Source organism: Leopardus geoffroyi, chromosome C3 (genome assembly GCF_018350155.1).
Source record: "Leopardus geoffroyi isolate Oge1 chromosome C3, O.geoffroyi_Oge1_pat1.0, whole genome shotgun sequence".
NCBI classification, from domain to species: Eukaryota; Metazoa; Chordata; class Mammalia; order Carnivora; family Felidae; genus Leopardus; species Leopardus geoffroyi.
The window spans coordinates 147,678,569-147,691,436 of NC_059338.1; the positions used below are offsets into that span (position 1 = coordinate 147,678,569).

At 43.8% G+C, this 12,868-nt stretch overlaps 1 protein-coding gene across 3 annotated transcripts in view; it reads left to right on the plus strand.

Moving 5' to 3' along the window:
• Nucleotides 1-12,353, plus strand: part of ATP6V1H (ATPase H+ transporting V1 subunit H) — a 108,253-nt gene extending 95,900 nt beyond the window's left edge. For all 3 annotated transcript variants that reach the window (XM_045455315.1, XM_045455317.1, XM_045455316.1), the window contains one exon: nt 12,004-12,353. In XM_045455315.1, coding sequence (XP_045311271.1) covers nt 12,004-12,064 — 61 coding nt within the window. In that variant the 3' untranslated portion in view covers nt 12,065-12,353. The remainder of the gene's footprint in view (nt 1-12,003) is intronic.
• Nucleotides 12,354-12,868: the final 515 nt, after the last annotated feature.

Here is a 12,868-nt window from a genome sequence, read left to right on the forward strand (position 1 = left end):
CCAACAGCAGCAACTCCCTGTTGGCCAGTACTCAGTTATGCGGCTACAAAGGAACTGGAAAATGAAGGCTTGACTAAAATCACATGTCCTACTATAAAGTTCAGCGGTTCTATTATTGAGGAAGAAGGAGAGAAAAAGGATACTGGAGACTGAGTAGAAGTTTCTCTTCCAGAAGTTAAATTTGCTATATGATCTTATGTATGAAATTATCAGTATTTGCATTGATTTTGACTGTTGTTTTGGGACCCATATGACCTACCTCCACTGGCATAGATAATTGAGGAGGCTGTGATTATGTTTGGGGTTCATGTTCTCTTAAAATCCCTTCTTCCTTTTAAGAGTTTTAGAAAAATTATTTGTAATCCCTTGAAAGCTGATATTTGGTCATTTTTATGGCACAGGAATTGCCAGTGCTTTTGATGTTTTGATGTTTGAAATGTTTATGAACTAAAACCAGTAAAATAGTTATACTACTGTTAACTGATTTATTAGCTGAACAAATAGCCAATTATAGGTTTTATTTAAATGAAATGTATCTTAATTTCAAAACTAAGTTTTGGCAGTGAAGGTTGATGATGATGATTGGCAACTCCATTCATCATGTACTTAAAAGATGTATATTGGACTTCCAAATTTGAACAAAGCTAACTTTAGTGGTTACTTTTTGGGAGGAAAGCTAGACTGTTCATCAAACAGGAAGTAATTTAATGCCACTCCTGTAGCAGAGTGTGAGGAGCACATGCTTCACCGTAACACTGTGGGGAAGGGCTATATGGCCATGTGGAGAGTGGGCCCAGTCCAGGCCTGGGAAGGGATATAGGAGCTCTTGGCAGATTAGGAGACAGTAACCAGAGAAGGGGAGGGGGAGAGTAGGGAGAGGGTGGGAAGATTCCAGTGAGAGAGTTATGTATGCACATATATTGAGGTTAGAGAGATCCTGACCCATTGGGGGAATTACCACTGGTTCTGGACAGCTGGAGTCTGGTTATGAAGCTGAAAATACGGTTGGAGACATCATAGTGGCCGGGTCATGACAACCATCTTTGCTGTGCTAGGTTTGAACTCCTTCCTGAAGACTGTGGAAAACTACAGAGATTAGTAAAAATAATTGCAGTGTCATTTTAGGAAGACCATTTTAGAGACAATGGGGGCTGGTGGGTTTGGAGCCTGGAGGGAAAAACACCAGTGAGGAGACTGCAGATTCAAGCCAGGCGGTAGGTTATGAGGCTGTCCATAAAGAGAGGCAGGGTCAGGGGTTGGAGAGAAGAGAATCTGTGAAACCTGGAGATAAGTTGGATGTGAGGGGAATATAAGAGGGAGGAGGCCAGTGACCCCCCCCCCCAAGGTTTATGGTTGATGGTCTTAGTTACAAAACAGAACGAGACAAGCAAACCAAAAACCTCTTATGTCCTTGCATGCTGTATTCCAAATTTCCATCATCCACTTGATGCTCTACATAGCTCTAAGATCCATTCATTTCCGGTGATTATAAATTCACATTGGAGGAACAACTAGCCCACATGTTTTGGTTTATTTTAGTCTCTGCATATGTTACGGAGAAATGGTTCTCTAAAGAATAATTCTGTAGGCTTAGGAGATCTTTTAAGCTTAATTATAAAGCTAATTTAATACACTTTCCACTACATATCATTAAAATGTTGAATTTGCCTTCTAAAATACTGTTTCTTTACTGTGGATTTAGTTGAGCCTTGTATTATAAGGAGACTCTAATTTGCAATTTAAAATAATTTTAAATTTTGAGCATTCTGCTAGTAATGAACTGGTTTAGATTATGAAGTATTTGGTAGGTTTAATTGCTGGCCTCTTTGTCTCATCTGGTGTTTCAGAACATTTCTTGTTAGGAGAAAAAGGCATTCTCTTTCGGGGTCTAACTTTCCTGTAGTGTAGGATTCTCCAGCTACTTTTCATTCAGCAATTACTGACATCTTAGAATATGCCAGGCACTGACCTAGTACTTGAAGAAGGTAAATTGACGTTCTGTCTACTCTCATGCACTTAAAAGTCTTAATATTCCAAATATAATTCAAGACAAAGGAGTCTGTAATAAGCCTTAAATATGGACTTGGCTTATATACTTTTCATAACTAATATAAAATAAATTTTCTTCTTAAAAGTCCTTGTAACAACACAGACGTTTCTCCCACACTGCGTGGTGCATAACTAGATTTGTATGTGATGTGGTCATTTAGGATGACTTCTGGTTTGTGGTTTCTGCATGAAGGAGCTTGGAAGGTCCCACTGCATCCTGACAACAAGTAAAGAGCTCAACAGACTGAAAAATCAACAACTCTTTTTGAATCCATAGGAGAGGGGAGGACATAGGGCTAACGGCAGCTCCCAAGATTGGAGAGACAGAGAGGCACGCACAGGGAGTTTAGGCATACTGGGGCAGACCTGTAAGCAGAAACCAGTGAGAGAGCCAGCACCTGGGTAGGAAAACCTGGGCTCTGCTGAATTTCAATGTGGACAAGTCTGAGAGTTAAAAACCCCAGGGAGACCCAGTCATAGTGAGTCCTTACCATACAGTGAGGTTTATCTTCAAAAGCTAGACCAGGATCCCACAGTAAATATCTGAGAAAAGTCCCCTCAGGCTTTTGGCAAGGGCAGAGGAAAGGGAACCATCTCAAAATACGCCAGCGCACTTTGTACTTAATAAGGCCTACCCTCAAGGGAAACTGGCTAACTAGAGCCTTACCTGCTGGGATATTATCAGTGTCCAGCTGGCCTGGGGAAGGGAGGTAACCAGCTCTGTGTAGCTCACTCTGGCCATCCTGTCCCACCCAAGGGGGTAGAAGAAACCTTGAGAAACGCTTGTGAACTTCACAGTCCAGAGGCCATAGCTCACTAAAAGACCGAGATCTAATCACAGGATGATAGAATGCTTCCCCTTCCTGCACCTTACCACCACATTACCAAAGGCTTATTTACAGGAGCTCTTTTCACCTAGTACATCATGTCCAACTTTGAAGAAAATGTGACAAGGCATACCAAAAGGCAAAAGGCACAGTTCGAAGAGACAAAGTAAGGATCAGGATCAGCCTGGCAGTGATGTTGAGATGATCAGACTGCGAGTTTTAAACAGCTATGATTACTGTGCTAAGGACTGTAATGGATACAATAGCATGCCAGAACAGGTGAATAATGTAAGCAGAGAGATAGGAATCCTAAGAAAGAACCACAAAGAAATGCTGGAGTTGAGAAACACTATGATGGAAATGAAGAATGCCTTTGATGGGTTTATTGATAGACTGGATGTGGCTGAGGAGAGAATCTCTGAGCTCAAAGAAATATCAATAGAAACCCCCAATACCTAAAAGCAAAGAGAACAAAGACTGAAAAACCCAGAATAACCAAGGATTGTGGGACTTCTACGAAGGGCTTGATCTATAGATTGATCAATAGAATCAACTTGATCTGTAGAGTCAATGCAACCCAAATTAAAATCCCAACAAGTTATCTTGTGGCTATCAACAAACGTATACCAAAGCTTATATGCAGAACAAAAGACCTAGAATAGCCCACACAGTAGTGAAGGAGAAGGACAAGAGGATTGACGTTACTTGACTTTAGGACGTAACTACAAAGCTACAGTATTCAAGACAGTGTGGTATTGGTGAAATAGACAAATAGGGCAATGGAACGGAGTAGAGAATCTAGACATAGACCCCCACAAATATAGTCAACTGATCTTTGACAAAGGAGCAAAGGCAATACAGTGGAGCAAAGATAGTCTCTTCAGCATATGGTACCGGGCCAACTAGACATCCACATGCAGAAATGAATCCGGCGTAGACCTTACACCCTTCACAAAAATTAACTCAACATGAATCATAGACCTGAATGTAAAACGCAAAACTATAAAACTCCTTGAAGATAATATAGGAGGAAACCTAGATGACCTTGGGCACGGTGATGCCTTTTCAGGTGCAATGAAAGAAATAATCAAGAAGTTGGACGTAAGTTAAAAATTTATGCTCTGTGAAAAACGTCAAGAGAATTAGAAGATGAGACACAGACTGGGAGAAGATATTTGCAAAAGACACGTCTGTTACCTGAAATGTACAAAGAACTCTTAAGACTCAACAATAGGAAAACAACCTGAGAAATAAATGAGCCAAAGATCTTAGTAGACACCTCACCAAAGGAAATACACTGATGGTAAATAAACATATGAAAAGATGCTACACATCCTATGTCATCAGGGAAATGCAAATTACAACAAAGATGAGATGCCACTACACACCTATCAGATTAGCCAAAATCTGGAACGTTGACAACACCACATGCTGGCCCGGGTGTGCAGTGACAGGAACCCCCATGTGGTGTTGGTGGGGATGCAAAACAGCGCAGCCACTTTGGAAGACCGTTTGATGGTTTCTCAGAAGACGAAATATTTTCTTACCATGTGATCCAGCAGTTGCGCCTCTTGGTATTTACCCAAAGGGGCTGAAAACTCATGTCCCTACAAAGACCTGCACAGGGAGAGTTATAGCAGCTTTATACGTAAAGTTTTTTAAATTTTTTGTTTATTTTTGAGAGAGAGGGAGACAGAGTGTGAGCAGGCGAGGGGCAGAGAGAGAGGGGGACACGGAATACGAAGCAGGCTCCAGGCTCCGAGCTGTCAGCACAGACCCCGACGCGGGGCTTGAACCCACGGACTGTGAGAGCATGACCTGAGCGGAAGTCGGACGCTCAACCGACTGAGCCACCCAGGCGCCCCTAGGAAAACAAACCTTAAAAAAAAAAAAGGTACGAGGTCATGATTTTCAGGTCACGATCTCACGGTTTCTGAGTTCGAGCCCGCATCGGGCTCTCTGTACTCTCAGCACGAAGCCCTCTCCAGGTCCCTTGTCCCCTTCTCTCTCTGCCTCTCCCCTGCTCGCCTGCGCATGCTTGCTCGCTCTCAAAAATAAGTAAACGTTAAAAAAAAAAAAAAAGATGAAAGGCGTGTCTGCTGCCACTCCTGATGTTTTGAGAGCTCGATGCGTTGCATATCATGACCATTTGTTAGAAAAATGAGAAAGTAAGATACTGCTGATCTAATGATAAAGCTGCTGGTAATAGGTAAAGAGGGACTATTCTTGAAAATAAGCTAGAGATAAAGAAACTCTGGATTATTTAGATTTTATAGCTGGTTTAAATGATTTGATTGTTGGAATTCCTGTGTGAAAAATAACTTCATCACTGCAAATTTTGCCTAAATTGCTTTTATAATAGACTCTAAGGCAGTTGCTTTTAAAATGCACATTTTTGTTTCTTAGGGCCAGCACTCACATAAATAGATTCTACTTTTAGAATCACTGACCTCTTTAGAGATACTGCAACTCTATTGATCTTTGAAGTTAGATGCCATTAGAAAATGAAGTGGCAAGTGGTCATGAAAATACATTTGAGACATAAGCTGAGGACTCACATTGTGATGTCCTTAAGCTTTTTATTCTCACGTCTACACAGTAACGTGTCCTCAGCTAGTGGGAGGTCGGATAGTGTACCGTGAGGCGGTATTATATAGCAATGAAGACTCTGAGTTTGTAAATCAGACGGACTTGTGTACAAACACCTCCTGCCAATAACTGGTTAGCCTAACATTACAGTATGTCATTTTCATTGCTAAACTCCAGTTCATTTTCTATAAACATGGGGCTCGTCTGTAGCTTTTATGAATCTTATCGTGGAGAATAAATAAAATATATGTCAAGCAGTGAGGGCCGTGCTTAGTACTAAACAGCAGGCACTGGGAAATGGTACGTGTTGTGGAGATCACTGTTCCCAGGTTGAGATTTTTAAAGTATTGTGGGAACAGTTTGTATGTTCTTAAGTTTGGAATTTGACCCTGTTTCTGGGTTTCTAAGTGTGTAAATTAGATGCAGAGGGCAGAGGGCACGGTGACTTTTACATAGTTCTGTAGTTACACACGAAAACCAATTCATAAAAACGGAATTTGCTTTGTGTGCGATCATGATAAAAGCTGGGAGAATGAGGGGCGCCTGGGTGGTGCAGTCAGTTAAGCGTCCGACTTCAGCCGGGTCACGATCTCGCGGTCCGTGAGTTCGAGCCCCGCGTCGGGCTCTGGGCTGATGGCTCGGAGCCTGGAGCCTGTTTCCGATTCTGTGTCTCCCTCTCTCTCTGCCCCTCCCCCGTTCATGCTCTGTCTCTCTCTGTCCCAAAAATAAATAAACGTTGAAATAAATAAATAAATAAATAAATAAATAAATAAATAAATAAAAATAAAAAAAAAGCTGGGAGAATGAATAACTTATAACTGTAGTGAGCTGGCATTAAAAAAATAATTACAACAGGCTGGTACAGAATATTTAGATTTTATTTTGTCTCTTTACCAAATAGAAATCTGTGTTGCAAGCCAATATAAAGTTCGTATTTTCAAAAAAAAAAAACAAAACTGTTTTCATACATTCAGAGAAGGATATTTCATTTATGATTTATGTTATACCCACTAGTTTTCCGACAGGATAGGCAAAAGTTAAGAGAAATACAATTATGACTCAGTTGTAGGTTTAATAATTATTCTAATAAACTCACAGAAAGATGTGATATATAGAATTCTAGGTCCTTTATCATTTTAATTATGAAAATTTATACACCAAAGGAGACTAAAGAAAGCAATACACAAATGATAGTAACAGTGGATTTTCTACTAAGCTTTTTGGCAGCCAAGGGAAAAAGGAAAATAAGGGTGATTGTAGTTTTCGTAGATTAAGATGTTTCTCAGGAGAAAATTCACTTTTTTCCTGGCACTAAATTATATAGATGAAGTTGCCATGTGTTTATTTTTTTTTTAATTTTTTTTAACATTTCTTTATTTTTGAGACAGAGAGAGACAGAGCATGAATGGGGAGGGTCAGAGAGAGAGGGAGACACAGAATCCGAAACAGGCTCCAGGCTCTGAGCCATCAGCCCAGAGCCCGACGCGGGGCTCGAACTCACGGACTGCGAGATCGTGACCTGGCTGAAGTCGGACGCTTAACCGACTGCGCCACCCAGGCGCCCCTTATTGACCAGTCTTTTTTTTTTTTTTTTTTTTTTTTCAACGTTCATTTATTTTTGGGACAGAGAGAGACAGAGCATGAACGGGGGAGGGGCAGAGAGAGAGGGAGACACAGAATCCGAAACAGGCTCCAGGCTCTGAGCTGTCAGCCCAGAGCCCGACGTGGGGCTCGAACTCACGGGCCGTGAGATCGTGACCTGAGCTGAAGTCGGCCGCCCAACCGACTGCGCCACCCCGGCGCCCCTTCCGTGGCAAAGCATGTTGAATATCACAGTGTCTTCAACTATGTTTTTTTCCTTCTTTGTAACTACAGTTTTAGAGAAAGAATAAAAATGTTTGCTTAAACAGCCCTAAATATAGTGAAGGTCTGACACTCCATTGTAATACGGTGAAGGCCGTTCTCTGCTAAGGGTTCACGTATGCCAGGGGATGCCCCCCGGTGCCCGGCTGCCCATAGCTGGGAGCCCAGACACGACTGCCCTCTCCAGACTGCCTCTTTCAGGCAGGTTCCTTCTCAGGAACCTGAAAACAGTTTTTCAGTGTTACGATGGATGCCGAAGTGCAGACCTTTTATGGTCATTGACAAGAGAATGAAACAGGTCCCTCTTAAGCAAGCGTCAGCATGCAACATGATCTCTTTTGTGAGCTGTTTTGTACTTGGATTTTTAAAAAGGGGAGTGGGTCTTGAGACCATTTCTTTTGTCCGTTTCAGAGATTTGGACTCCCAAATGGTTTAAGTTGTGGATGAAGTTAAAGAGGAGAAAATATCACACTTCTCAGATTTTGCTTCCTAGGTAGTAAAAGCAAAGATTTAACGTCAAACTCCTGTGGATTTCTGGTACATACTGGGCACTTTCTGAGTGAATTATAGGTGGAATTTTTATTCTTGTATCGATCTTCATGTACAGAATGACTCAATACTTAGATTAATTCATTTACAATGATTCTTCTTGAATCTTTTGTTATAGATACACTGCAAGCCCTTGAAGTAAAATCTGTAATTGTTTTTCCTTTTGCCTGACGGTAATGGCACCTTAATCTGAAGAAATTATGTGTATCCTCTTAGTACTTTCTAATCTGTAAAATTAGGAACAGTGGCTGCTTTTTGTCCTTTTTAGGGCTCTTACTGGGTTGGGCGTCAGTCAGCTTCACAGCATGAAGAGAAAGGGATCTGAGCCCTGGCCAGGCCGTTTGCGCACTTTGTCCCTAGGCACGTTATTGGAAGTTTTCTGAGGCTCCTTTCCCTCCCCCGTCAATGGAGGTAACTCGCCTCGCAGGGTGCAGTGAACTAGGAGAATAGCGTGGGCACACGGGCAAGCAGGTTTCCCTGTTGGCTGGTAACAACGAGTGGAGTGTAGCCACCCGCTCTGTGTTTCCAGCCCCAGGCGCTTGGTGCCTGGACTGGGCTATGGCTGGGGCCACACGGAGTTCAGAGGCAGGCTTGGGTGAACCTTGGGAAGATTTCAATTGGCTACGTGTTACCAGTAGCCATAGGGAAATAGACTGTATCGTTTTACAAGCCACAGATGTTCTCCAAAGCTTTGTGCACGTTAGGTCCTTTTTCTGCAGTTAGTATCTTTTTCAGTTGAGCCTCAGTTCGGCTCTCTCTGGCATTTTCACAACTCACGGGCCACACTGCAAACAGCGCAATTTCAAGAAAGCCCGAGGGGGAGATGAATTCTTCTTTCCATGGGTCCCATCTGGGCTCTTCTCCGGCTAGACGTTTGGCATTTTGTGACCTATAATTCAGGCTTTCAGAGTTCCATCCGGGTTTTTGATGTGCACGCTCTCAGTTGAACCCTTTATGTGTTCTTGTCCTGCATCTAAGTCTTAAATTGCATAAATCCTAGTGAGCAGACACAAAGGAGGCCCTGAGTCCTCTGCATTCCAGGCAACTGAGGTGGACGGCCTCGGGGCCGCTTTGGATGTGACAAAAATGAGAGTACCGTGGAGCATACCATCCATAATAGAGGCCTTCGACCAGGAGAAACGAGGCAGCAGAAGACCGTTGGGGTGGAGCCATGGTTGGACATGCTTTCATTTATTTGTATGTGGTTTTTAAGTTTATTTAGTTTGGGAGGAAGCCAGAGAGCACAAGGCTGCGAGCAGGGGAGGGGTAGAGAGAGAGAGGATGAGCAGGCTCCACACGGGGCTCCGTCCCACGAGCGGGGAGCTGGAGTCAAGCCTCCGACGCTCGACTTACAGGGTCGCCCAGGCGCCCCAGACGTGATTCTAAATTCTCTGCCAGAAAAAACGCATCTTTGCCGGTTTACTCTCTGACTCTGACCCTTAATGCAGTGATGTCTTTTTTATGAAGAAATCCGTTATCTTCTTCACCTCCAAGTGTTCACTCTTGTCCCCTGAATATCATTTAAATCTGATATGGGAATGGAGCCCCCTTCATGTCTCTGAAAGGGGTGGAGCGGACGGGAGCCTCCGTGTGTGGCCAGATCCAGCCAGACCCTTTCGGCCACTTGGCAGTTCAGAGCACTGAACTCCGGAAGGCTTTGCTATGTGACCTCGTGTCATTTCTCTTGGAAACTTACATTTAGAACATGGTCCTTCACATTGGTCTTTAACTGAAAGAACCACAGCTTACTCTAATTGGCATGGTGTCTTTAGGTATACTTTTAAAATGTTTTCTAAGAAATCACTCTCAGAGGGGAGGAAAAATAATTTCCCTTCTACCTTTCTGAGTTCTTAGCTGAGACCCTGTAATAAATAACAGATTAACACGAGAAAAACAGTCGATTAACATGTATATCTCATGTACACATGGGGGACACCAGGAAAAATGGGCAACTTAAAGATATAGCTTTAAAATTTAGGATTAAATTGCGTCTTAATAGGGAAAAAGGAGTGTGTGTGGGGGCGGTTAGGCCTCTTAGGGAGAGTAAGTGATTGATGGATGGACCGTTGGAAGAATTAGTGGAAAGTATCATAGGTTGTGACAGGGTCTGTCTGGGTGTGATACGGACTTCTGTTCTCTTGTGATAAGAGTCCGTCCTCCCTGGTTGCTGAAACTCCAGGGGACGGGACTGAAGAATTGAGTTCCTTCTGGAGGACCTGTGTTTAGGGAGATAAGGGGAGGTCAGAGAAAGCCTCTCCCTGCACTTGCTGTTTTCAAGTGTCTACAGCTCAAAATCATCAGTCCCCCAAAGGGGCGTATTTGGGGGTGGCATAGTCTGCTGACCCTTTGCGCTAAACAGTCTCACTTTTAGAATTGGAATATTCGAAGGCCCAATGAAGCGTGCCTCATTTTAGGCTTAATTCCTTAGGTACACGCAGGAAAATACATAAGATCTGGACATCTTGTAATAAATATTCTATGGTACCCCTCATCTCTCCCTCCCCCCACAACACAACCCAGCCCACTTATGCAGTCATACGTGGTTCCTACTTACAGGCCTCCCCAGAATGGCGCCGTTGATAGTGACCATAAACTCCTGCTTTTTTTCCTGTCTAGTGAAATGTATAGGTGGTTTCCCCTTTTTCCCTTGCATGACTTAGAACTACCGACTTGATGGTTGGTTGAGCATAAGATCCCCATTGTCCATGTAGTGTCAGGGTAGCTCCTGGTGGACACGGGAATATGTTATATGCCTTAATATGACACGCAGAGTTGATAAGTCAGTGATGAGAACTTTCACGGGAGGATAAGAAAAGCACATAAACCGTCTTGACACTGTAGGAAGTTTCAGTCTGCCCGTCGTATTTTCAATCCTCCTTCACCTTGGTGAGACTTCTGGGGGTCCCTGACACCTTACCTGCACCGGTCCGCAGAACTCGCTCTGGTCCATGCCCTGAATGCTGCTGCTCATTCTCAGTCCTGCTTCGCAGCTCCGCTAGCTTTGGGCTAAGGCCGTGACAGCGGCCTGTGGCCTGCGGCCGTGACTGTGCAAACCCCGCCTCTCTCCCCTCTCTCTAGCTCTGTGGAGAAAGGCAGGCTCGCATTTGCTGGGAGACGCTGGTGGCCCCCGCAGGTCGTTTCCCGGAGGTGCTTGGACGGGGAGACGTTGGGTGCCAGCCGATGGGCTGAGGAGACGACACTAGGCCTGTGCGTGCCCGCGGCTCGTCCCCAGCAGGCGCCCTCATCCCACAGCCTCTGGAACCAGCACGTCCCTGAGGGGGTGCAGCCGGAGCGTAGGCCCAGGCCTCTTTCCGAAACTCATGCTGTTTCCTCTTCATGGCAGGGACTCTTTTAAATGTTCTTTACAAAATGTCTTCTGTTCAAAAACAACAGTTTGGGCACGTCGTTCACAGGAAAGTGGGAAAGAAATTGTTTCTGTCCTGGAATTAACAGTGATGCCTGCATGTAACGAAGAGCTAAATGTACACCTGCTGCGGATGTGGATTCAGCTCATTTCCTGAAGGAGAATGTGATCTAAATAGTTCAGCGACCACTGCCCTAAGCCGCAGTGCCCCCCTGTAAAATGAGAATACTCCTTCTCTGTTCCTGTGGCGATTCTGAGGACCCAGCGTGACCATCGCTGTGAAGGTTCTAGACTATGTTGGTGCAGAGATAGTAGCTGTGCTACAAGTTGTGAATCTTGACGTTATTTTCGCCCCCGGGTGTCGATACTTGTATTCAGTAATACGAGGACATCTGTTGTTCGTGTATCGGTACACTTCTATGGAGTCATACGTCAGTGGGTTTTGAGCTTTGCAGATTGCGAATGTGGCCGAGCTCGGAAACAGGCCTCGTACCCAGACGGGGAAGGAGGCACCGCCTTGTAAGTGTGTGCACAGCCACCGGGCGTGCGTGACGACTTGTGCATGGTAAACAGAGCGCATAAAATTCATACAGTACGGGCACCTTTCAAATCTGGAAAGGATTAGTTTTCGGGAGCTCTTTTACTAATTTGTAGTTATTAAAGGAAGTATAGATGACATTGTATATCGTGCTTCGATTTTGAAAGAGATTCTCTGTCATTTAAATTCTAATTGACCTTGTCCTTTTATTCCTGCTGTTTTAGGGAATATCTTGGTAAACAGCTCCAATCCGAGCAACCTCAGACCGCTGCTGCCCGGAGCTGAGCCTGCCCTCCTGCCTCAGAATCTCCTGCCTTTCCGTTCCACCTGGGGTATGAATCTCAGTAGTTAGGGGCAGGAACAAATAATTTGTCGTTTTCCTTGCGATTTTCTTCTGTTGTGTAGCTTTTCCCAATGCTGATTTTCGTTAGACATGTTTGCCCATGAAGTTGTATAAAAGTAGGTGTTTTCTGTAGCTAAGGAAAAGATTACCGTTACCCGTACTGGTTGTAATTTCTGTCTTTATTGTTCTCTGGAAATGAGTATAGTTATTAAAGGACTCTCGCTTCAAAAACGTTTTCCTCTTGTTCCTTACTTGGACTTTAACAAAAATCACCTGTTGTCCCCGCCAAATTGAGAGAATTGTTGTTGCAGAGTAGCGAATGGTAAGTAAATGTTTTGAACTTCTGTGTATTTCTGTCTGTCCATCCATCCACCCATCCACCTTCCTACCTAATCACCCATCCGTCCCTCCACCCACCCATCCATCCATCTCTCCGTCCATCCATGCACACATACACATTGCAGCAATCCTCTGCTAATATTTAAAGAACTTTAAAATTTTAAACACATTTTTTAACATAATGCTGTGGTCCCAAAGATTTGCCTGTGGAGCTCAGTGAAGAATTTTAGCTTTTAGCTTTTAGTTTTAGAATATGTCGTTGATTTCCTGTACCTTCATTCTTGGGTTTTAGTACCACAAGTGTGTTTTGTTTTAATACTTTTTGGCTTAAATGTTGCCAGTAGATATTTATTTCTGTTCCCCTCTCTCTTTACCCCGGAACTGCAGGCCTTCAGCAGCCCTCCCTC